The sequence below is a fragment of the Enoplosus armatus genome, chromosome 8 (genome assembly GCF_043641665.1).
Source record: "Enoplosus armatus isolate fEnoArm2 chromosome 8, fEnoArm2.hap1, whole genome shotgun sequence".
Taxonomy (NCBI): domain Eukaryota; kingdom Metazoa; phylum Chordata; class Actinopteri; order Centrarchiformes; family Enoplosidae; genus Enoplosus; species Enoplosus armatus.
The window spans coordinates 25,708,510-25,733,509 of record NC_092187.1 but is presented as its reverse complement, the minus strand read 5'-3'; the positions used below and the strand labels follow the sequence as shown (position 1 = coordinate 25,733,509).

Sequence of the window (25,000 nt, the reverse complement as noted above, 5' to 3'; positions counted from 1 at the left end):
CTGTGTAATCTGAGGAGCAGTGCATGCTGGGTAGTGTAGTAGTCTCACCGAAGTGTTCTGACACTGGATGCAGGACGAGTTGAAGCGGACAGCTGGGATACGTTGAACCTTTCCCTGAATGCTGAACACACACTCGTAGTTCTTCTGACCCGACTGAGGCTGGGGGAGGTTACGAGCTCGCAACGTGATTGGACGAACCATCCCGGCCGGGACCAGGATGTCAGAGGTGGGGAGGATCTGAGGACAACCCTGCAGCGAGAGAGAAGGAGGGAGGGGAGTTAATACACACACAAAGTACAGTATATTCTTATTATAATCCATTTTTCCTTTTAGTTCATTTCGTTTTTAAGTTTCAGCTGAGGACATGAACTGGAGCTCTAATGAGATGCACACAGTCCGCCTTTTTGCTGTTTGGACAAGCTTTCAATCAAAAGAGGTCTAGAGGTCGTCTAAAGCAGACTGTAATCTGGAGGAGGTCCAACATTAACACCAACACTATCAATAGAGCTGATTGAAAAGGGAGCAATAATGTATTTGGTTTCACTTGTTCCTCCTCAAATACATCACACATGGAGGTTTCATTAGTTAAAAATTAAATGGTGTTAAAGTTCTTTGATTTTTGGCCACTTGGCAAACAATGTGAACAGAACGCTGACATATTATCATCTTATACAGTAGTTGTAGTAGTTTTTAGCCAACAGCTGCCTACTTCACCTCAAGCAGACACAGAGCAACATGATCACCTTATTTGAGTCTAGAAACTGGCCCAACATATTTATGCTAATTTATGCAGAAACCTTTAGCTAACCTGAACTTAAACTATTTTAGCTGTTTAACAGTTTAATTAGCCCTTAAACTGAATGTCATTTAACAGAAAAAGGGCATAGTAGTTGTGGCTAACATGTTAGCAGACAGCTGCTTGTTTCCACCTCCAGCAGCTACAGATCAACATGGTCCTCCATGTGGAGTCGTGTTTGTGTCTCCTGATGGATGAAGTCCAGTCTTCTCTCTCTGTTAGCTCTGGTTCTGGTCTCCTCCACCTCTGGAGGGAAACATCTGTCTCTTTAGCTGCTAAATGCTGCACTGTGTTCAGCAGCTGGTCTCTACCTGAGTCTGTCTGCTGTCTGTTCGGTCGTGTTCAGAGGCTTCATCAGAAACACTGAGACTAAATGTGTTGCAAACCAAAACTAGGAGCTAAAAGAGGCTGAAAGATGGAGACAATTCTCTGTGAGTTCACAATGGCCAGACATTTTACACAGAGGCATTTCATCCTTTGTTAATATGAATTATTGATTAGAGCAGCTTTAAATGTAGCAGCATTAGAAATTATTAATAACCTTTTTTTCATACTGTATTAAATGACCTGTCAATCAATTTGGGAGTGACAGCAGCGTCCAGTCCTGTGGGTTGAATGTTGGAGGTGAGCAGAGCTGCACTTTGGTTTACATTTGAATTATTAAATAAATAAATGAGAAAAGACTAAATACAGTTTATATTTACAGATAGTGGTTAATGGAAATGTTATTATGGATAAACTGTTTACTGAGAATCCCACAGTGGCCTGTGTGTACTGTCTCACACACACACACACACACACACACACACACGTCAAAGGCAGATAGCTTATCAACGTCTGTCACCACTGACTGAGGACAGAGACACTGTGTGTGTGTGTGTGTGTGTGTGTGTGTGTGTGTGTGTGTGTGCGCTCAGTAATGGACAGCTGGTGACAGATCTTTGGAACTTCCTGAGGCTACTGGAAACACACACACACATACACACACACATACACACACACTCTCACACACACACACACACACACACACACACACACACACACACACACACACACACTCTCTCTGACCATGTCTCTCAGTGGGGTGACACCTTTATTAACGAGCATCACCACGGTAATTAATTGCCTTGTGACTGACAGGAAGACCATTAGCTCCACAGGAAGTGGACCAGAGCACAGCGGACACCAGCAGCGACTGTGGAGACTGTGTGTGTGTGTGTGTGTGTGTGTGTGTGTGTCTCAGCAAACACTCAGCTCACCTGTGACAGACTCTGTCACACCTCTGTGAAACAAGGTGACAGAAACACGAGACAGAAATGATTTTTATGTGAATTTGATGACTGAAGAAAACTGTAAAACATCTCATGGGAACAAGTGAAGATGAGCTGAGAAAGAATACTGAATTTAAATGATCAGAGAGTTTATTTCTGTTTCTCAAGTATCTCAAACACTCTGCTGAAGTTCCCGTCTCCCGTGTCTTTATTCTAATGGCACTCTGACATTATGGGCATCAGTACACCGTAAAGCCAGCCGTGTTCATATTGTACAGAACGTAATGATGAGGAGCAAAGTAAAGTAAAGTAAAACATTCACATCAACGTCCACTTCGTACTGTAACTGTGAGATATCAGGTGGGAATGACAACTACAATAACTCACAACATCTAAGAACTACAGATGGGTCAACACACTTCATCACTGACAGTTACATCTAAATAGAATCCAACATTAACACCAACACTATCAATATAGCTGATTTAAAAACGGAGCTACATGCTGCATTTGGTCTCACTTGTTCCTCCACAAACACATGACATGCAGAGGTATACATTCATAAAATACTGAAATCCGGAGGAGGTCTGGTTTGTGTTAGAGCCGATGGAATACAGGACGGTATCATCAGCATAGAAGTGGACAAAATAAATGTTATTTATGCAGAGAGTAAAGAGCAGGGAGCCTCATATTGATCCTTGTGGGACACCTTCATCAACCATATGGGGACTTGATTTGAAGCCAACAACAGTCAGAACTCATCAAAGATTCATCAGAGTCCTCTAAATCAATGGAAAGCAGCCTATTTAACCTATTTAACCTCTGTGTTATATAGATAACAAATACATGGTTTCATTTGTCTTAATGTTTACAGGAAGTCGATGCTGTTTGTTTGGCGTTTTGATATGTTGGTTTGGGAATTTAAATTTGTGAAACAGGAATCAACTGAGCAACACAGTCCAGGTAGCGAGGACATTAACTGGTAAGAAGCAGAAAACTAAGTCCATCATATCAAACAGACCTCCGTCCTGCTCAGAGACGGATGAACCTTTTGTTATATTCTGTGTTTAGTGAGCGTATAGTTCCAACACCAACATTCAGTACCAACACTTTGAACGTCTTCAGTTTAATATTTTCCTCTTATGAAACGATAAAGATCAGAACTGAACTGAACTTCTCCTCCATGTTGGCTTAAAAGTAAAGATGACAGTTCCTGCTTTCAGATCTAGATCTTCATGAACGCTGATGAAGATGAAGATAGATATACTCTTACTACAACTATCAACTCTTGTCAATATTAAGTTGTTGGCTGAACTTAATCTAAGCTTGTTTTCATGTGTAAATATCTGATTTTATGAGTTGACTCCAGTTTTAAAGATACAGAATTCTTAATTTCTGCACCTCAAACGTCCTCCATGTAAGTTTCCTTGACATTTTAATTTAGTTTCAGCTGTTTTGTGTGTCCAACAATCTCTCTTTTATTTTCAGCTGCAGATGAAGAGATAGTCAGAGCAGTCATCCTGTTCCATCTTTAACTCTTCCTATGTGTTCAAGAGACTTTTAATCTGAAAGTGACTTTAACCTGGTTGGATAAAGTTAAATAATTATTAATCCATCTGCCTTTCCTTTGTCTTCGTCTCTCTATCGTGAAACCTTTTCCCTCCTCAGACTCACAACTCTCTCCTCCTCCTCCTCCTCTCTCTCTTTTCAGTCAGCCTAATTGCCTTGTAATTAACATTAATTGCGGTGATTGGATGCTTTCATGTCAATTAAGAGGCTATTCATCTTCTATTAACCAATTAGCCAATCAGAGGTTGTTACTGTCACCCTGTAATGACACTGAGCACCAATCACGTCAACGAGATGCCCAAACAACGTGATCCCTGCTCGCTCTCTCTGCTAACGAGATAACGAGCAGACTGAGCAGCTCGTTAAGAACTGAGAGGAGATCTGTTTCTCATGACAGCTGAAAGCTTCCTGCTGGTTACGTTACCAACAAACTGTACTGACTCTCTGCTCTAACTGCAGTTTCACCTTTCAGAGCTGAAAGTAGTTACTTTATGGTTCATTTTACTGGTTTTATTCTCCTGCTGGTGCGTTTCACCTCCTGAAACACATTCATGTTGGATTATTTTTGTCTTCTGAGGTTAATTTCCTGAAAACGTCCCTGAAGCAGTCGATTCTTAAATCCCATCTGTCACAGAGTCCTTGAACGCATCGTCAAGGAGAGTTTTAAACTGTGTGTGTGTGTGTGTGTGTGTGTGTGTGTACCCTTCACTGTTGACCTGAAACTTTACTGTTGTTTACTGAACCATGTAATGACGGAGAGAGCAGCTCTGACCTCCATCACTGCTCTCTCTCCTCTTCACTCTCTGATCATCATTCAGTGAAGAAAATAAACAGTAGGATTCACAGCTCGACACGCTGCAGCTGAACAATTATAAATAACTCAAAACATCAAAAACATTGAAACCAATCTGAATCAATCAATGAATAATATTATTATTCAAATAACATTTCAAATAATTTATAGTATTTTTACAAATTATTGTAGTTTCTGTGATTATATTTGATATTGTTTGACCTCAGTGGAAGTAACATCATCTAATATTTAATATTTCATTCATGTTCAATATTTTAGGAGTTAAGTGTAAAAAATATAGATGCCTTTTTTCAGCCCTGAGTTGTGTCTGCAGGCTTTCTCTCAGGCTGCAGGGACAACCTCGGGCATGAGTCAGCATCTTTACACTTCCTGTTCCCTCGTCTGGAAGTCCGTGGGTTTTGTTCTACGACGTTAAACACGTCAGTAGATACCCCCCCCCACTCGAGAATTTTGAAGCTTTTACGTGTCTTAAAGAAGGCGGCTGCTAACAAGCGGCTAAATGAGACTACAGAGGCTGTCGAGGGCGTTAACGTCTTGATGCCGAACACGGAAAGTCATCTACTCACTAGTCCTCCTTTACAGCCTCGTTGTGTTTATACGCTATATCTATCTGTCTATATATCTATCTGTCTGTATATCTATCTGTCTATATATCTATATCTATCTGTCTATATATATATATATATCTGTCTGTATATCTATCTGTCTGTATATCTATCTGTCTATATATCTATATATATCTATCTGTCTGTGTATCTATATCTATCTGTCTATATATCTATATCTATCTGTCTGTGTGTGTGTGTGTGGTGTATGTGTGTGTGTGTGTGTGTGTGTGTGTGTGTGTGTGGTGTATGTGTGTGTGTGTGTGTATGTGTGTGTGTGGTGTATGTGTGTGTGTGTGTGTGTGTGTGTGTGTGTACCTCCATGTTGCTGACTCGTCCCTCCTGGAAGGAGCAGTCCTGCAGGTTGTTGGTGCAGACGTGACGATATTTACACCAATGACATGGAAACACACTGCTGACACATGAAGTACACCTGGGGAGGGAGGGGGGAGAGGGGGGGTTAATCTAAGTAAAGGGAAAGTTTTTATCCAGAAAAACACTCTGATGAGTTCCAGGGTCACAAACCTTCATTTATCTCTATGAAAACAGTCCGTCAGACTGCAGAGTGGACGCTTTGTATTTCAGTGTGGAGATTATGATGGATTCATGTTTCTGAGTTACTGACTGACGACAAGGTAGGACAGAAACCTGAGCAGGTGTGTGTGTGTGTGTGTGTGTGTGTGTGTGTGTGTACCTTTGTGAGAACCAATTTGAGCTTTACACCGTAGGAGTGAGGACATTTTCCAAGGTCTGTTTGAGGGTTCAGACTTGGTTTTAAGGTTCAGGTTAGGGTAAGGGACTGCATTATATCAATGAGGGTCCTCACAAGTATAGAAGTATAAGGTTGTGTGTGTGTGTGTCCTCCGGCTATCCACAGCAGCATGTTAAAAGATTTTAAACACTCCCAGCGGAGAGAGGAAGCGTTTCTCTGTTTTCTGTGTCCAAGGCTCTGAGCTGCCGTTACCATGGCAACCAGCAAGCCCGCCGCACAGATTATGTTACCTGGGCTGGGGGGGGGGGGGGGGGCGGAAAGGAGAGGAGAGGAGGAGACGAGGAGGTCTCAGACTCACGAGCTGAGCACAGAGCAGTTGTAGTAGATGAAGCTGGTGGTGATGAACTGATGTCCCGTCTCAGCGGAGCGAAGACTCAGCTGGACGACTCGCTTCTCTCCTGAAATCAACATCATGATGTTACTGAGGATATTACAGTACAAGTACACACACAAGTACACACAGTACAAGCAGACTTTGATGGGGTGTGTGTGTGTGTGTGTGTCTTACCGTAGGAGTGTGTGTGTGTTGGCAGCTCTCTCAGTGACGGTGACAGACACATCACCTGACCTTTAGCCAGGACCTCTCCGGGGGTTTCACTCAGGTCCTCAAACACACAGGACACGCCCCCCGACAGCGCCGGGACGTTCTGCACACGAATGGTTAACTACAGAGAGAGAGAGTGTGTGTTTATACCTGAGTGAAGGTGTGTGTGTGTTCATTGATCGGCTCTATGATCGTCCAATCAGACATCTGTTTGCATCACAGCTGTTTTAACCTGCCCACTGTTTAAGTGACGTTGGCACGCAAACCGATTGGTCCATCTCGCTGTCAATCAATAAATCAATCGATCTGGTCCTTCTGAACAAACTGAGCTCTCATGCTTTGTGTGTTGCTATGACGATCAAAGCTAAACGTTGTGCCGGCTACATGACAGCAGAAGAAGAATTAAAATTATTATTATTTTCAAATTGTTTTCATTTGTTTATTATTGATATTATTTATATTAGTGTGTGTGTGTGTGTGTGTGTGTGTGTGTGTGTGTGTGTGTGTGCGCGTGCGTGTGTGTGTGTGTGTGTGTGTACCTGTGTTGCCGGGGAGGTGACGGACATGTTGCTCGGGGTAACAGAGATGTCGACACATTGGTCCAGCCGGGTGTTGAAGTGCTGAGGCTCCGCCCACTTGTCACATGCTTCCTGTCTGGAACACCTGGAGGGGTCAAAGGTCACCGCGGGGTCAACATCGTGTTCACACGCACACACACATTTATTTATTACTTCATTACATTATTTTTAATATTTTTAACAATTTATTTTCAAATGATTAACTTGTTCTCAATCTTTTTAGTCATTTCATATTGTTTAATTATTTACTTAATACTTTTTTGTTTACTTACTTTCAAATTGTATCTATTTATTTGGTCATTTATATTATCTAATTATTTCTTTACTTAAACACCTTTTCAGTTATTCTTTTTATTAATTTAATGACTGCATTTCATTTAGTTGTTTATAAATTAATATATTTATTGTATAATTCTATATTCGTTCTTTATTAAAATGTATTTATACTTTACATTGCAAACATGTTTTTATTGGTTTATTTTACATTTATTTCATCCTTTTAATAAACTAAAGTAGTCCCAAAGTCGGTTTTGTCATCCGTGCGTTCACATTAGTTTCCTGCTTCTGATCTTATTCAATCTGTTGTTTACACCAGAAACCTGGTCTCTATTCATCTATTAATATTATAATATTGTGGTATTTCAGTATCTGTTACAGCTGGAGGACGGGACGTATAAATAAACGTCTGTCACATTCAAGCTGCTGCCAAACGAGATCCCGCTCTGCTGATGAAGCCCGTCAGCGCCGGTTGGACCTGCCTGGACCGCAGGTTTGAAACCTGACGCACGTCCCTGCGCTGCTGCTCCAGAAGTGATGCGCTTTCCATCAACCAGCAATGATTATTATTATTACTGGTCATTACTCTCTCTGCCAGAAGGGGAAGACAACACACTGCAACTTCAATCAATTACTTATTTTATATGAATTAAATCATTTACTTACTTTCAAGTTTTATCTTCTTAATTTGTAATTCTACATTATTTACTTATTTGTTTAATTAATTACCTTTTAATTGATCTTTAATGATCTAAATTTCATATCAATTTAATAACTAAATTTAGTAAAGGGCTTTTACTTTGAAGGGACAGCTAATTGGCACTAATCCAAAGAGGAACTTCCTGTACCTGAACATCAAAGACTTGTGACGACTGTCATGCCAACAGAGAGAGAGAGTGTGTGTGTGTGTGTGTGAGAGTGTGTACCATTTATAGAAACATTAATGACGCCTCATGGGAACACACACACACACACACACACACACACACACACACACACACACACCTGATGGTGAATGTTGGAACAGAGTTGTGTGTTTAAACCAAACACACATATTTTCTTCTTCTTTGGTGATATTTTTTTCTTCTTCTTTCTTTTCTTTTATCCTCCAGTTACAGTTGAACACGTGTGACACATGTGTAACACGTCCTCTGTGTGTTTCAGTTTTTCCTCCAGATGTTGACCAGAGGATCAGCGAAGTCCAACACCGGTTGGCTGCTGGTTCTGGTTCTGGTTCTGCTTTTTAAACCAAACTGGAACAAAGCCGGCTCAAAAAGAAAGAAGCCCAAACCAGGAACAGACGAGTACAGATCTGCCCAAAGATAGTGCACGTCTGACAGGTAACACACACACACACACACACACACACACACACACACACACACACACACACACAGCACTTTGACAAAACACAGATCAAACCTCTGCTTCCTCTTGATTGGCTGGCTACCAGCTGTGAGGTCACAGGTCAACAAGAGACTCAACATATCTCACAGCTGACACACACGCACACGCACACACACACACACACACACACAGTTGTGTCCCTGTAGGACTGATGACATCATCTCTGACATCCTGAACTTCCTGTCTCTCTCTCAAGGTGATTGGACAGGCAGCTGACCAATCAGAGACAGCCAGTCGCACTGAACTGAACCAAACCCTCTGAAGTTTCTTCTTCTTCTTCTTCTTCTTCTTCTTCCATATTTTGCTCCACATAGTTTTGTTTCACAACATGTTTTTATAAATAATTTCTTTATCCAACTTCAGACCAGGACAGGGTTACAACCCCTAACCCTAACCATCATATTATACGATGTTACATTATATTAAGTTATGTTATGTTATGTAATGTTATATTACATCATATACTATCCTGAGGTGAGGTCTGACCTCTCGGACACATGACGGACAGAAAGTGAAGTTTCTCACTTGTTGAAGAGGACACACCACCCACAGTGAGGGTCTCCTGATCCCAGACAGTCTGAGCAGCTGCTGTACTGCTCACAGCTCTCCACAGGAAGCCTGCTCACCTGAAACACACAGATTTAAAAAAACACATTCATGTAGAAGATTGAAACACGTCGCACAGTCCAGCTCACTGCTCCACACTCTGGGATCAGGTGCGACAGTATGAAGGAAAGACAACAAGCTGAAGATTAAAGGACCAAAATATGTGAAAGCAACAGTTAATGGAAACGAACGGACCATCGAGTTCGTTCTTCCTTTAAATACATTAGAGTGTTTAACAGAGAGGAAGACGTCTTCTGGAAACTTTGATGGAATAATTCAACATTTTGGAAAATATTATAATTCGTTTTTTAGAGTTAGAGGACAAAATGTTGATCTCATGTCTGTTCAGAACGGAGCTGCAGTCTTCTGCATTTTCATTCAAAACAAACAAACACAACACAACACAAAGGCATGAAGAAGAAAATCATCATCAAAACAGCAACCTGTCTGTCTCTCAGTCCTGTCTCACTTCCTGTCTGTGGCTCTCAGCTCTCAGCCCATTGGTTCCTGCTGAAGACGTCAATCTTTAAAAACTCCTCACAAATATATACAGCTGTGGCCAAAAGTTTGACACAATGACACAAATATTAATTTCCACAAGGTCTCCTGCCTCAGTTTCAGTTTTTATGATGGCATTTGCATATACTCCAGAACGTTATGAAAAGTCCCTCTTTGCCATGAAAATGAACTTAATCCCCCCCCACAGAAGGAGCAGCTGACATCATGTTAACACAGGTGAGAGTTGACGAGGACGAGGCTGGAGATCACTCTGTCATGCTGACGGAGTTAGAATAACAGACTGGAAGCTTTAAAAGGAGGGTGGTGCTTGAAATCATTGCTCTTCCTCTGTTAACCATAGTTATCTGCAAGGAAACACGAGCAGTCGTCATTGCTTTGCACAAAAAGGGCTTCACAGGCTGTATATAGGACATTACTGCTCGTAAGATTTCACCTAAATCAACCATTTATCGGATCATCAAGAACTTCAAGGAGAGAGGTTCAGTTGTTGTGAAGAAGGCTTCAGGGCGCCCAAGAAAGTCCAGCAAGCGCCAGGACCGTCTCCTAAAGTTGATCCAGCTGTGGGATCGGGGCACCACCACCAGTGCAGAGCTTGCTCAGGAATGGCAGCAGGCAGGTGTGAGTGCATCTGCAGGCACAGTGAGGCGAAGACTTCTGGAGGATGAACTGGTGTCAAGAAGGTCAGCCAAGAAGCCACTTCTCTCCAGGAAAAACATCAGGGACAGACTGATATTCTGTAAAAGGTCCAGGGATTGGACCGCTGAGGACTGGGTAACGTCATTTTCTCTGATGAATCCCCTTTCCAATTGTTTGGGGCATCCGTCAAAAAGCTTGTCCGGAGAAGAAAAGGTGAGCGCTACCATCAGTCCTGTGTCAGTCCAACAGTAAAGCATCCTGAGACCATTCATGAGTGGGGTTGCTTCTCAGCCAAGGGAGGGGCTCACTCACAGTTTTGCCTGAGAACACAGCCGTGAATAAAGAACGGTACCAAAACATCCTCCGAGAGCAACGTCTCCCAACCATCCAAGACGATCCAGTGACGGTCGATGCCTTTTCCAGCATGATGGAGCACCTCGCCATGAGGCCAAAGTGATAACTCAGTGGCTCGGGAACAAAACAGCGAAATTTTGGGTCCATGGCCAGGAAACTCCCCAGACCTTAATCCCATTGAGAACTTGTGGTCAATCCTCAAGAGGCGGGTGGACAAACAAAAACCTACAAATTCTGACAAACTCCAAGCATTGATTATGCCAGAATGGGCTGCCATCAGTCAGGATGTGGCCCAGAAGTTGATTGACAGCGTGCCAGGGCGAATTGTAGAGGTCTTGAAAAAGAAGGGTGAACACTGCAAATATTGACTCTTTGCATAAACTCAATGTAATTGTCAATAAAAGCCTTTGACACTTATGAAATGCTTGTAATTATACTTCAGTATACCATAGTAACATCTGACAAAAAGATCTAAAAACACTGAAGTAGCAAACTTTGTGAAAACTAATACTTGTGTCATTCTCAAGACTTTTGGCCACGGCTGTGATTTCATGTTTAAAAGGCTCAGTCATTCCCTCCAACAGCTGCTCGCTGGAGTTTTTATCAAACCAACAGCAGGAAATAGTGCATCTGTTGGGGACTATTTTCAGCGGCGGATGAATCCACATGTGGAGCTCTAGTGAGTGTTTGTGGCAGCAGGACGGTGTGTGTGGGACTGAGTCCAGATAAACTACAGTGTGTTCATGGTGATGAACAGTGAGGCTCACTGATGAGTTTTAATAATAATAATAATAATAATGATAAGAGGAAGACGAAGAAGAAGATGAAGATGATGATATATCAGCTGTGATACACACACAATACTTGACAGTCAATTTAATTTATTAATATTGAGGTAAATATGTTAAATTGACTTGATATTGATTTTATGGTTGTACGGCCATAATGCAAGACTTCACTGAAATCTTTGTGTGTGTGTGTGTGTGTGTGTGTGTGTGTGTGTGTGTGTGTGTGTTATCTCAGTGTGGTTTGGTGGTTTTCCGCTGACAGAAACACAGCCTGAAGCCTGTGTGTAACACATTTGTCTTGATTTTGCAGACAGTTAGTCAGTGTGTGAGTGTGTGTGTTCATGTGAATGTGTGTGTTTGTAGTATCTTTTACCCAGAAGTCATTGCAGCAGAGAGACAGTAAACACAGTGAAACACAGCGGACACTCTGTCTGTCTCTGTGTCATTCAGATGTTCACACATGAATACATTCATTGTCTCTCTCTCTCTCTCTCTCTCTCTCACACACACACACACACACACACACACACACACACACAGAGGGAGTCCTGTCTCCTCTCTGACCTCATTATCAGGATTTTTTTAAAGAAACAGTGACGCTGTATCTCTCTGCCAGACTTCATTTATAAACCAGCTGATTCTGCAGTTTTCATTCTCATACAGTCTCTCACATTCATACCGTTTATTCTCTGCATTGATGCATTGAGTTTAAATTGTGCAGACAAATCCATCCGCTTAAATACAAGAACATGTTTTCATATATTTCACATGTGGAATGTAAGATATCACCTGTGAAAACATCAACTACAAAACACGTTTCACATGTAATGAATAAAAACAAAAAAAAGGCTCATGTTATTCTTGATTTCTGCTGAATGCAGCTCAGTTATCTGCTCTGTTCTGAAAGTTCGATGAAACGTCTGCCGTGTGTTCAGCACTACACTGAAGGTTTGCAGGAACTCTCATCCTGACACACAGCTGACAATATGTTTTGATAATGACGTGAAAAATATGTTTTATGTCCACATGGAAATGAACTCTCGTCTTCTGACTGTAAATGCAGCAGGTTCAGTTGGAGTTCTTCACCAGAGAGGAAATTTACTGAGAAAAGGTCTTTGTTTTCTTTATTCATTGAAAAACCTAATGCAGAACTTCCATTGGAAATCTGATGATTTAACAACTTTTCTTTGTTTACACTTTTTTATGAAGAGATACACATTTTTATGCAGAGATTATTTTCTTTGTTCAAAAAATCCAAGTCAGAATTTCTATTGGAAGTCCTTCTCATGTATGGATTCAAGTCAGAACTTCACTTGGAAATGTCCTCATATAAGAGCAGTGCAAACATCCAAATTTGTTTGTAATAATGATGTTCAGAACATAATGAACTGGTTTATTTAGCTCCACCATCAAATCAGCAGTGTGTTTGGATAGACTAAATGTGATGAACATTAAACATAAACAGAGTCATGTCGCCTTCAGAGCACTGACAGAAATGTTCTGTTTGATCCTAAACTGGCCTGCAGTTCTGATTGGCTGTTGAAGCTTGAACCTTCATGTAAATGCGTGAGCGTCTTTATGTAACACTGCAGTGAAACAGAAAGAACTGAGGACTGATCTGTCTCTGACTCCCTACCTGTCAATCAAATATAACTACAGAGATGATGATGATGATGATGATGATGAAGGAGCTGATTATGAAGCTGCCACACTACATGGCCAAAGGTTTGTGGACACTGCAGGTGGAAATCAGATTTTAAAAATACTATTTGCCACTCAAACAGTTGAGTTTCTGGAGGTCTGTTCATCATCAGAGTCCTGCGGGAACAGAGACACTAGAGACTCACTGACAACCAGCTGAAGTCCAGCAGCTGTTTACTGACATCAGACCCAGAAAATGATCAGAACGTCTGAATAATCAACGAAGAATATCTGAATATGAACACATTTCTGTGTGTGTGTGTGTGTGTGTGTGTGTGTGTCATCAGCTGCACAGGAAGTCACAGTTGTTGAACTCAGCTTTGCTTCCTCTCAACGGTACAATAAGAGTTTTAACATGGGACACACACACTCAGAAACACAGTGTGTATCGTGGCGCCAGCTGAGCGTTATTCACATTCACAACTTCCTGTCTGCAGATGTTAAAACAACAGAATTCATATTCAAACACACACACACACACACACAAACACACTTAGCCTCACTTAACATAAGTGCAGAGCCACTGATTTACAGTGTGTGTGTGTGTGTGAGTGTGTTTCCCATGTTAACTCTTATTGTAGTCTATTTTTTTAAATCAAACAATTCAAGTCAGAACTTGAATTTTCTACTCCATGTAGCAGTGCTAACATCCCGATCTGTGAGTTTAATGATAATTAAGTGGTTTATTTAGCGCCACCATCAGGTCGGCAGTGTGTTTGGATGGACTGTACCAGGACAAATATTTAACATAAACTGGGACAGAATAGAGACCCGTTGCCTTCTTTTACTGACCAGAGGTCAGACAAAGAGAAGGGCATAGTGTGTGTGTGTGTGTGTGTGTGTGTGCACGTGTTTTTACCTGTCTGTCACTCAGCAGGTAGATGTACTGATGGTCTGGACTGAACACCATGTCTCTCAGGATCGGCTTCCCTTCCACCACCGTCACCGTCTCATACAGCAAAGCATTCTGGGCCGGCGGTGGGATCCCATCCACACGGATCTGAAACACACACAGGGAACAACACGTTAGCCTGATACTAACAGAACACTTTGAAAGCGGTAAAAAATGCTAACCTGCTAATTAGCTTGATGCTAAAAGCTCCATTAAACACAATAAGGAGCGTTAACAAGCTGGAGGATTACAAAGCAGAAAACAACAAGAAAAAGATTCTGGCTGAGAGACTAGATGACCACAAGACTTCCATTCGGAATCTGTACATTTAATTTCTTCATTGATCACTGGTGAAAACAAACCTCAGATTAAAAAACTTTTTAAACATTTTTACAAAGGGGTTTGGTGTTTTGGAAAATTCAGCTAGTGTACCGGCGTATCGAGCTTTCAAATAAAATCTAAACTTCCACAGCAATCAGAAAGTTTAGATGAAACATGCGTTTGGGCTCTTGTGAACCTTCAGATCTAGTGACCTTGGAGGATCCTAAACCCCATGTTAGGAACAAAACATATATATAAAAAAACATATATAAAAGGGAGTTTCATAGTGAGAAGGACAAATAAACAGCTTCAACACCAACTGCTGCCAAAACCACAAAGCGTCCTTTTGACATTTCTATTTGTCCACCTGTTCAATAACGTGTAAATACAACATATAAATCAGAGTTCTTTTCTTTAGATGAAGCTAGGTTCTCACACACAAGACTTCCACTCAGAATCTGGCAATTTCTTTTCTTTCTTTCTTACTGGCAAAAAGTCACTTCAGAAAATAAAACCAGACACATTTTTGCAAAAGGTTTTGGTGTTTTGGAAAATTTGGCTTGAATGGTTCAACTGGTTTAGAGGATTTCAAAAGATTTGTTACGGACAAGAAATCTGTAAACTTTGGCCTGCAGGTGTGACCTGATGCCATCTGATGAGAGGTCACCGAAATCATCAGGATTTATTGTCTGTGGACGACGAATGTCCACCAGAAATATCCAGAAAATCTGCCCCGCAGCTGCAGATGTCTCACTCTGAACCAAAAGTGTTGGACCGCTTCTGATTAGCATAAAAACAGACGCCATTTTACAGACATGAGACCGTGTAATGGGATTAGATTTTACTGGAGAAGAGGAATGTTGGTGATGATGGTGATGGTGATGATGATGATGATGATGATGATGATGATGTGTGTATCTGTGTGAGTGTGTGATGTTAAATACAGCAGAGGGCTGATGAGGAGATGAGCAGTCCGTTTGAAAATGTGGAGCGACTAAAATAAGATTCCCCAAATCTCCCAAAACCTCCCGCCTCCCTCCCTGTGTCTGACCCAGAAAAACACCACAGAGGAAGAGGAAGAGGAGGAGGAGGAGGAGGGATGGGGAAAGGGGGTGTCGAAAAGAGAGAGGAAGGGGGGAGAGAGAGAGAGCATTGAGGACAGACGGGAGGGAGGAAACAGAGATGAAGGAAGGAAAAACTGAGAAGGAAGGAAGGACGGAAGGAAGGACAAAAGGAAAGGAAGTAAGTATAGTAGGAAGGAAGGAAAGGAAGGAAGGAAGGAAGGAAGGAGGATCAAAAAGGAAAGGAAGGAAGGAAGGAAGGATGGAGGGACAAAAAGGAAAGGAAGTAAGGATAGTAGGAAGGAAGGAAGGAAGGAAGGAAAAACAGTGAGGAAAGAAAAGCCAGAAAGTAGAACAGAAAAACGAAGGGAGGGAGGGGGAGATGGATGGAGTAAAGATGAAAGAAGGAGGAAGGATAAGGAGGTGAATAGAAGAGAGGAAAGGAGAGAAGGAAAGAAAGGAAGAACAAAGAAAAGAAGGAAGGATGCAAGGTGGGACAAAGGGAAAGGAAAGGAAAGGAAGTAAGGACAGAAGGCAGTAAGGAAAGGAAACAAATGAGAAAGGAAGAATACAATAAAATTGGGTAAGAAGGAGGTGAAAATGAAAGAGGAACAAAAAGGAAGGAAGGTAGAAAGGAAGGAGGATTGATGACAGATAAGAGGGAGGAAACAAAGGTGAGGGAGGAAGAGAAGAAGAAGAGGAGATAAATACAAGGGAAAGAAGGAGGCACAGTGGGGAGAAATAATTAGAGGTAAGGAAAGGAAGTAAGGATAGAAGGTAGGAAAGAAAGGCAGCAGAGAATAAAAGAGAGAAAAGGAAGTGGAACAGGAAATGGGAATGAAGGAAAAAAGGAAGGAAAGAAGATAAAACAAAGAAAGATGAAGGAAGCTGGGCGAGGGATGAAGGAGGAGTGTGTAGTTCTCTCAGTGTGTTAATTAGCTGTCTGCTCGTTAAGCAGCCGAGCTTAATTAGAGCTGACGAGCTACACACACACACACACACACACACACACACACACACACACAGTGATGAGGCAGCAGGTCTGACTCACAACAGAACCCACAGTTACACAATCCTGTTTCACGGAGACACACACACACACACACACACACTGATCCACACAGCAGCAGAGCGAGGGAGGAGACGTTAAAGTAGGACACTGCAGCAGACAGCGAATGCAACACACGCTTTCTGACAGAAATCTGTGCTCTAATTTTTATAGCACAGATTTAGTTTTATTTAAAGTATTTTATATTTAAAGTTATAATCCGTCAGTTTTCTAAGAAAAAAACAAAAAAACTTGTTCGTCATCAAACAAGCCGAATTTTTCCAAACACCAAACCTCTTGTGAAAATATGTCAATTTTGTTTTCTGAAGTGTTTTTTTTGACCAGTACAGAAGAAAGAAACAAAATCGTCAAATTTTGAATGGGAGTCTTGTAACTGTGCTGGATTTAGAATCAGGCAGCTTTGGAGTTGTTCTCTTTCGATGGAGCTAGGCTAACAGTTTCCCATTGTCATTGTGCTAAGCTAGGCTAAACACATGCTGGTATGAAACTGATAACCATCTGAAACATGCGACTGGAGAAAACAGAACAAGAAGGTTTCCTAAAATGCTGGAATATTCCATCTTAAACACTTTCAATTAATTTTTCAATAAAAAAGGACTCTCATTCCAAATCTGTCAATTTTGTGTCTTTCTTGATCCGTGGAGAAAAAGGATTTGGTGTTCGGCTTGTATAGTATCAACTGTTTGTGGTTATGCTTCATATCTAAATACAATCTAACACACATTATATTTAGGAGATAATCCGCTGGAGGCTGCTCCATAAAAAGTACCTGATATTCTTTGGCTCAGATAAGTTAGCGATAAGGATTTTAAGACATGCACAGAAAAAGTCAAACACCTCACAAGTCGTTCTGGTTATCCTGCAGATAAATCAGTCGGTGTTTAAACTCCACAGAGTTTCACCAAATCTGCCAAAACAGATGAACGCTAACCAAGACGTGGTTTCATTCATCAGACTGTAAACGATCAGAGGAAACAAGAGAAGAAGAGTAGAACAGAAAATGGAAACAGAAGAAGGAGAAGTCAGAGAAGAGGAAGAATGGAGTGACAGAGGAAGTGACCTCTGACCTCTGACCTGTGACTCCACCCTGGGATTTAAACCGTCAACACCTGCTTTGTTCTGCACACAGCCTGAGGACACACACACACACACACACACACACACACACTCTGACATGTGACCTTTAACCTCTCACCCTGAGACAATCTGTCTGCTGTCTGTAGTATTGTCTGGCTGTGTGTGTGTGTGTGTGTGTGTGTGTGTGTGTGTGCTGACAGACACACTCGCTCTGTCAGATCAAACCTGAGAGTTTCATTAAGTGAAAGGATCATGTGACAATAACAAACTGAACTCTCCAGCTGTTCACACACACGCATCAACACCTGAAGGTGACGCAGGAGTCAGTTAATAAGTTCAACATTAAATATTAAATATTTAAATGTTGTTATTGATCCGCACTGAAACGTGATCACATGTTCCAACATCAGAGTCAAGATTAAAGGAACGTTTTGAAACGTCCTGGTTCTGCTGTTTGACATCCTGCAGCTCATTGACCAGCTGATCAGATCAGACCTGACAGCCTGATCACCAATCAATAGATCAGGTGATCTATTCATTCAATCAGTGTCATGTTAAGGTTTTATTGATTATCTGACAGAGTTTCTAGGTCCCCTCCAGGATCAACAGACCCACTAGTGTCTGTGCTTGTGTGTGTGTGTGTATGTGTGTCAGACTGACGGTAGGAACATACAAACACAGGAAGTGAGCAAACAGGAAGTTCACACTGAAAGTTGCCGGAAGTCATTTTACATCTGATGGTTCTCACCGCAAATTACCCTGAACACACACACACACACACACACACACACACACACACACACACACACACACACACACACACGTATAAAAACAAACGAAGTCAGATCTTCTATTGGAAACTTCCTGATTTAACTCATAAGTCTTTCTTCCACACACACATTCATATGATACTGTTTGTGTTGACTGTGATTTTGGTTTCAGTTAGTCTCTGTGTCGTTGAACTATGTTTAAAAGTGTGTTGATTTGATGTCGTATTTCTGCTGTACAGAGCTGACCTACTTTATTTAGCTTAATAATTCAAGTCAAAACTTCCATTAGAAATTTGCTGAAGTCTTTCTTCCAGACACAGATTCATATCCACCTCTTTGTGAATACAGTCTGTGATTGGTTTCAGTTTGTCTGTGTGGCTGAAATAAAACTGTTAATTTGTGGAAATTATATTACTTAACTGAAACCGCATAGAGCTTATTTTTTTCATAAAAAATCCAAGTCATAACTTCCATTAGAAATCTGCCAATTTAACTCTTATAAGTCTTTCTTTTGTGCAGAGCTTTTTTTGTGTCTTTTAGAACCCAAGTCAAAACTTCCATTGGAAATAAGCTGATTTAACTCACAAGTTTTTCTTCCATACACAGTTTCATATTATATAGTTTGAGATGACCGTCAGTGACTGGTTTCAGTTTGTGTTAAATAGACTCAGTTACAAACTGAAGTTCTGCAGCAGTTTATACATTTCAGAAAACCAATCGCAGTTTTTCATTTCCACTGTTTATTCTGCTCAGCTGGTCAGCTATTGGTGGAAACCTGATACTACCACATTCACGCACACACACACACACACACACACACACACACACACACACACACACACACACACACACACACACACACTCAGGCCTGCAGCCAGCTGCCTGAAATTCCACTGTAATGCAATACCTCCGAGTGTGTGTGTAAACTAACTATTAAATGTGGTCCAGTCCAATGGTGGGGGGGTGAGATAAACCAACTCTATTACTGATAATACAGGCACTGTCTGTGTGTGTGTGTGTGTGGGGGATGGGATGGGGGGGGGGGGGGGGGGGGTAAAATGTATTATCAGCCTTAAAAACACACGCAAACAGCCATACGAGCTATATGACCAATGACTCTGGTAACTGATCCGATTAGTGTCTCTCTCTCTCTCTCTCTCGCACACACACACAGCTGCTAAGTACTATTATTACTCTGTTATCTGCAGCTCCACTAACTGTCACTGACTATTAACAGACTGAAACACACTGATTACAAAACACGCCCCCCCCCGTCTCCGATTCAAAAACACTATGTGGCCAAAAGTATGTGGACAGCTGAACATTCCCACCACATGCGACGGTCTAACGTGTGATTGTGACACCAGGCGCATTAACATGCTGCTGGATTTTCTGCAGTTTGGAGCTGATTTTCTAAATTCATCAAAAAAATCAAGTCAGAACTAGAAATCCATTAGAAATCTGCTCCTTTAAGTCTCATGAATGTTATGTTCTGTATGGAGCTTATTTTCTTTGTTTAGCAAAAAAAAACATTTCTTCTGATGCAGAACTTCCATTGGAAATATACTGATATTATTGTTTATAAATGGGGGGGGGGCTGACCCCCAGGATGGGTCTAAAATATCATTGTATGCTGCAGCATTAAGATTTCCCTTCATTAGCACTAAGACGCTGAGACCGGGGTGTCCACATACTTTTGGCCATGTAGTGTATCACTCACTTTAGTAAATTGTGGAGTAAATTTTAATGTGTCAGAAGTTTTGATGTATTTTATTTTGGTGAAGACCTTGAATTCAGCGTATTTCTAAAGGGAGTCTTGTTCTGTCAGACACATTAGTGTCTGTTAACAGACTCATTCAGCTCTCATTCAATCTGTCTGCCTCTCTCTTTCATTCACACACATACATTACACACAACCTGAAACTCAACACCGGCCTGCACTTTCACTACAACACACACACACACACACGCACAGCCTGTCTGTTAGCATGCTACGCTCAGGTTTCATCCAGCTGCTGCTGCTTCTCTCAGACTGTGCTCTCACTAATGTGGACAAATTTGAAAATTGTGTTTTCCTCAAGTTCCCCTTTGATAGTGAAGTGCCTCGACAGTAGAGCGCTTCAGTGTGCTGCCTTGAAACCAAGTGTTTGAGTTGTATGACGGATCTGAGAGGTGTTGAACCCGGACAATGTTTTTCTATTTAAACATGAACGAAGTTTGGTTAAAATAAGATTAAAACTGCGATGATCCGTGGAAATGATTAATGAACGAAATCTGTGCGTCTCATACGCCTTACTGCCATATAGAGCTTACTTTCTTTATTTAGGAAAAGAATCCCAGTCAGTACTTCCATTGGAGATCTGCTGATTTACTTACTGCTGCGGGGAGTGCATTTTCTTTATTTATCAACTTTCATACTGTAGGTTTTTCTTCTGCATGGAGCTCATTTTCTTTATTAAAACATCCAAGTCTGAATTTCTGTTGGATTTTTGCTGTTTGAACTCTCTTATTGTCTTTCACCTTTCTTTTTATTTATTTAAAAGAAAACTAATTTAACTGTCATGCTTTCAAATCTTTTTTCTGTGCGGAGCTTATTGTCTTCATGAAACATTTTAGGTCAGAACTTCCATTAAAATAATCTGCTGATATAACGCTCTTTAGTCTTGTTATGGAGCTTATATTCTTCTAATAAGTCTTTCCTCTGTATGCAGGCCATTTTCCTTATGAAGTGAAATCCAAGTCAGAACCTCCATTGGAAATCTGTTGATTTCAATCTGAGTGACATTAATGTCCAGATTTATCTGCAGAAAAATGCCAGTACTCAAGTAAAAAACAGTTTACATCTTTTCTTATTCCTCTGTGAGTTTAATGATGGTCAAAAAACAACTGATGGTTCATTAGCGCCACCAACAGGTCAGCAGTGTGTTTGGATGGACAAAGTGCTGCAACTCTATTCTCTAATCTCCTCTGAGTCAGAACAGCTGATCACACAATCCAGCTCTTATCACTGACATATCTGCGCATCTCTGTTGTCATGACGACTGCATGAGGATAACATATGAATGAACAGGATGAACATTAAACATAAATTGGGACCAAAAAATAAACATGTCGCCTCCTTTTCTGACCAGAGATCAGACAAAATCACACAAAGAGGAGGATACAGAATGTGTGTGTGTGTGTGTGTGTGTGTGTGTGTGTGTTTGTGTGATGGAGGGCCACCCTATCCATTTAGCTCCTTCAGACAGACACTAAACATTGTTCAGTCAGCCATCATAGCCTGAGGGAGGAGGAGGAGGAGGAGGAAGGGCAGTGAAGGGTGAAACAGGCAGGGGGAGGCAGTTAAGCTTATTAGTTCCTTCCCATCCCCCAATACACACTCACACACACTGCAGACAATACTGAGACCACCAACTGATGGTTTTAACCCCCCAGGCACACACACACACGCGCACGCACACACACACACACACACACACACACACACACACACACACACAGTAACTAAAAGTGACAGAGGAGGTGAAGGAGGTCAAAGAAGCAGGACACACACACTGTCTGTCTGTCTGTCTGTCTTTGTATTAATTTACTGATCGAATGTGAGTTTTATTCTTTTCCAAATCACTGATCTAGAGTCTGTTAAAGTGTGTCTCAGAGACATGTGGACGTGTTGACACGTCTTGTGTCTCCTCATGTCCAACAGTCCAAAGATCTTCAGTTGGCAGACACGTCTCTCCTACCAACAAGTACTGCATACATTCTGATCACAGGAGAAGTCTGAGGTTTGTTCTCATGTCTTAATCAATAAAAAAAGGAATGTGCTGCTGCATCTTCTTTGTATTCACATTGTGTTATTTGTGCTTTCTTCATGCATGTTGGTGACTGTGCCCACTCTCCACTGTTACTGTAAGATGTTGTCTTGTGTTGTATTATGGATTTTATTTGTTGAATTACAATTCATACAATATAAAACATAGAACAGCATCTCATAAGTCTTTCTTCTACATGAAGGATAGTTTTTTATCTTCTGTTCGGAGCTTCTTTTCATTATTAAGCAAAGAAAATCCAAGTCAAAACCTCCATTGAACATCTGCTGATTTAACTCCATCTTCTGTATGGAGTTTATTTTCCTAATTTATCAAAAAAGACTTCCACTGGAAATCTGCTGAATTTACTCTCGTAAACCTTTCTTCTCTAAAATGCCTGACACGTTTGAAAAGCTCAAAGTAGAGAGTGCTGATGAATGACTTAAATTATTAATAGTTTATCAAAACAAACTGATTTATGAACTAATGCATCAATCGACTCGTTTAAGCCTGGATTATCATCACCATGGTAACAATCACATATGATATAATAGATAATATATACCCATTTATAGAGATAGACAGAGAGAGAGAGAGAGAGAGACAGAGAGACAGAGAGAGAGACAGAGACAGAGAGACAGAGAGAGAGACAGAGACAGAGAGAGAGGATGAAGTGTCTTCAGTGTCTTTGGGGAGGTGACAGATTTGCTCGTTCTTCCATCATCTCCTTGGCAACCGAATAATAATTAATCCACCTCTGTGTGTGTGTGTGTGTGTGTGTGTGTGTGTGTGTGTGTGTGTGTGTGTGTGTGTGAAGTATGAAGGCATCTCTGTGAATATGTGTGTGTGTGTGTGTGTGTGTGTGTGTGTGTGTGTGTGTGTGTGTGTGTGTGTGTGTGTGTGGGTCATGTTTTCTGCAGTGCGTGATTTTTTTGTGCAGTCTGTGGTGATGCAACAATATCTATCCTTCAATATGTAGGGCAGCTGTTAGCAGGGAGAGAGAGACATGATGCAAAAGGAAACGAGGGATGGGGCGGGGGGGGGGGGAGGAACGGGGAAGAGAAATATGGAAACTTTTTGCTTCAATTTTCTCACCTGAGTGATGAAAAAGTGGATGTGAATGTGTTTGTGTTCACAGTGAAAGCAGAGACGCAGCTTCACTCACAGGTGAACTGCTGCAGAAACAGCTGATCGTTCTGTGAGGAGTAACACAAGGATCAATACGTGGCCTCCGCGTGTTCAATATGTACCTGCAGTCATCATCCTCATCATCATGACGATGCTCTGTCTGTCTCCTGACGGCCACGCTGACACACTGAAGGCTCCATCACAACAACATTTACAGGCGAAGTAAATCTGCGCATCGTAAATATGCATCGTTGACCAATAACAAGCCGCCCTGACGGAGCTGAGCTCTGATTGGACGGAGAGCTGGAGAGTCCAACATGGAGGAAACTACCGTAGTTTATTAGCTGCGAGTCACCATCAGTTTTATTGAAGCTCCTCCGTCCGAGTATAGACCGCTCCACAACAGAGACCAGGGTCACACACAGAGACAGGAGGACATCGTGCTGATACAGCTGTTAACACACTGTGCTAACTACGCTAAGCTAACAAGCTAACTGACCAATAGCAAGCTTGTTAGATCAGAGAGATTTAGTCCACAAGATGATTTAAAGAGTAAGAATGTAAAAGTTTGTTTATTAGCTTCATTTTCTGACTTTTCTATCATTTCTGCCTTTTTCTTGTGACATTTGCTTTTCCACTTCAGGCCACTGGGAATCCTTCACGTTAAAGCAACCCAGACTGAGGTCATAGAGAGAGACAGGTAGACAGACAGGTATGGAGACAGAGGACAGAGCTTCAGTGTGTTTAAACTTTCAGTGTGTTTGTGTCTCGGTGACAAAAAGCAGAAGGCACAGGAATGTTACCGACACTGTAAACTAAACATCATGTGATATACTGTCTGCCTGCCTGCCTGTCTGCCTGCCTGCCTGCCTGCATGCCTGTCTGTCTCTATTCCTGCCTATATATATATATATATATATATTATATATATATAATATATACATACATTGTGTATTTGTCTCCCTGCACACTGACCTTGATATTCCTTCTTCTAAACTCCTGCAGCTGATAGTGTCTGTGCTGCTGCTGGCTGTTCACTCCAATGGTTGTAATTCCAATACTGTCCAAACACACACACACACACACACACACACACACGTGCCTGTGTGTGTGTGTGTGTGTGTGTGTGTGTCTGTGTGCATGTGTGTGTGTGCGTGTGTGTGTGGTCTGAGCCAGCTGAGCGTCTGTATTTGCTCAGCAGTAATCGTCTGCTTGTTCACTTGGACACAGTGTTTGCTGCTGTCCACACAGCCTGACTGTGTGTGTGTGTGTGTGTGTGTGTGTGTGTGTGTGTGTGTGTGTGTGTGTGTGTGTGTGCGTGTGTGTGTGTGTGTGAGAAACAGGGAAAGTGTTTTTTACATACAACATATATAACATGTAAACATTTAACCCTTTGACACCCACAGTAACATCTCGTTACTTTACTTCTCAAACATATTTCAGATTTATTTTCTGATCTTTTTTTTTTGCACTTTCTTGTTTTATTGAATTAAAATTGTTGTTTCTTGTAGTTGTTATAGATTTGAACAGTATTGAGTATTCATGCCTCTGTTGGACTGTCAGACTGCTTTAAAGACATTCCATATTTTCAGGTTCCCGTTGTGTAATCGCTGCAGGATCACTGGATCACTGGATCACTG

The 25,000-nt window shown here is 41.4% G+C and overlaps 1 protein-coding gene across 1 annotated transcript in view; it reads right to left on the bottom strand.

The window, feature by feature from the left end:
* The window catches only part of plxna3 (plexin A3), an 81,175-nt gene that overhangs the window by 28,641 nt on the left and 27,534 nt on the right, over positions 1 to 25,000 (bottom strand). The window contains exons 7-13 of the mRNA XM_070909913.1: positions 14,096 to 14,236; positions 9,158 to 9,258; positions 6,911 to 7,034; positions 6,336 to 6,492; positions 6,126 to 6,225; positions 5,374 to 5,488; positions 49 to 249 (exon numbers count right to left, since the gene is read on the bottom strand). Coding sequence (XP_070766014.1) covers positions 49 to 249; positions 5,374 to 5,488; positions 6,126 to 6,225; positions 6,336 to 6,492; positions 6,911 to 7,034; positions 9,158 to 9,258; positions 14,096 to 14,236 — 939 coding nt within the window. The remainder of the gene's footprint in view (positions 1 to 48; positions 250 to 5,373; positions 5,489 to 6,125; positions 6,226 to 6,335; positions 6,493 to 6,910; positions 7,035 to 9,157; positions 9,259 to 14,095; positions 14,237 to 25,000) is intronic.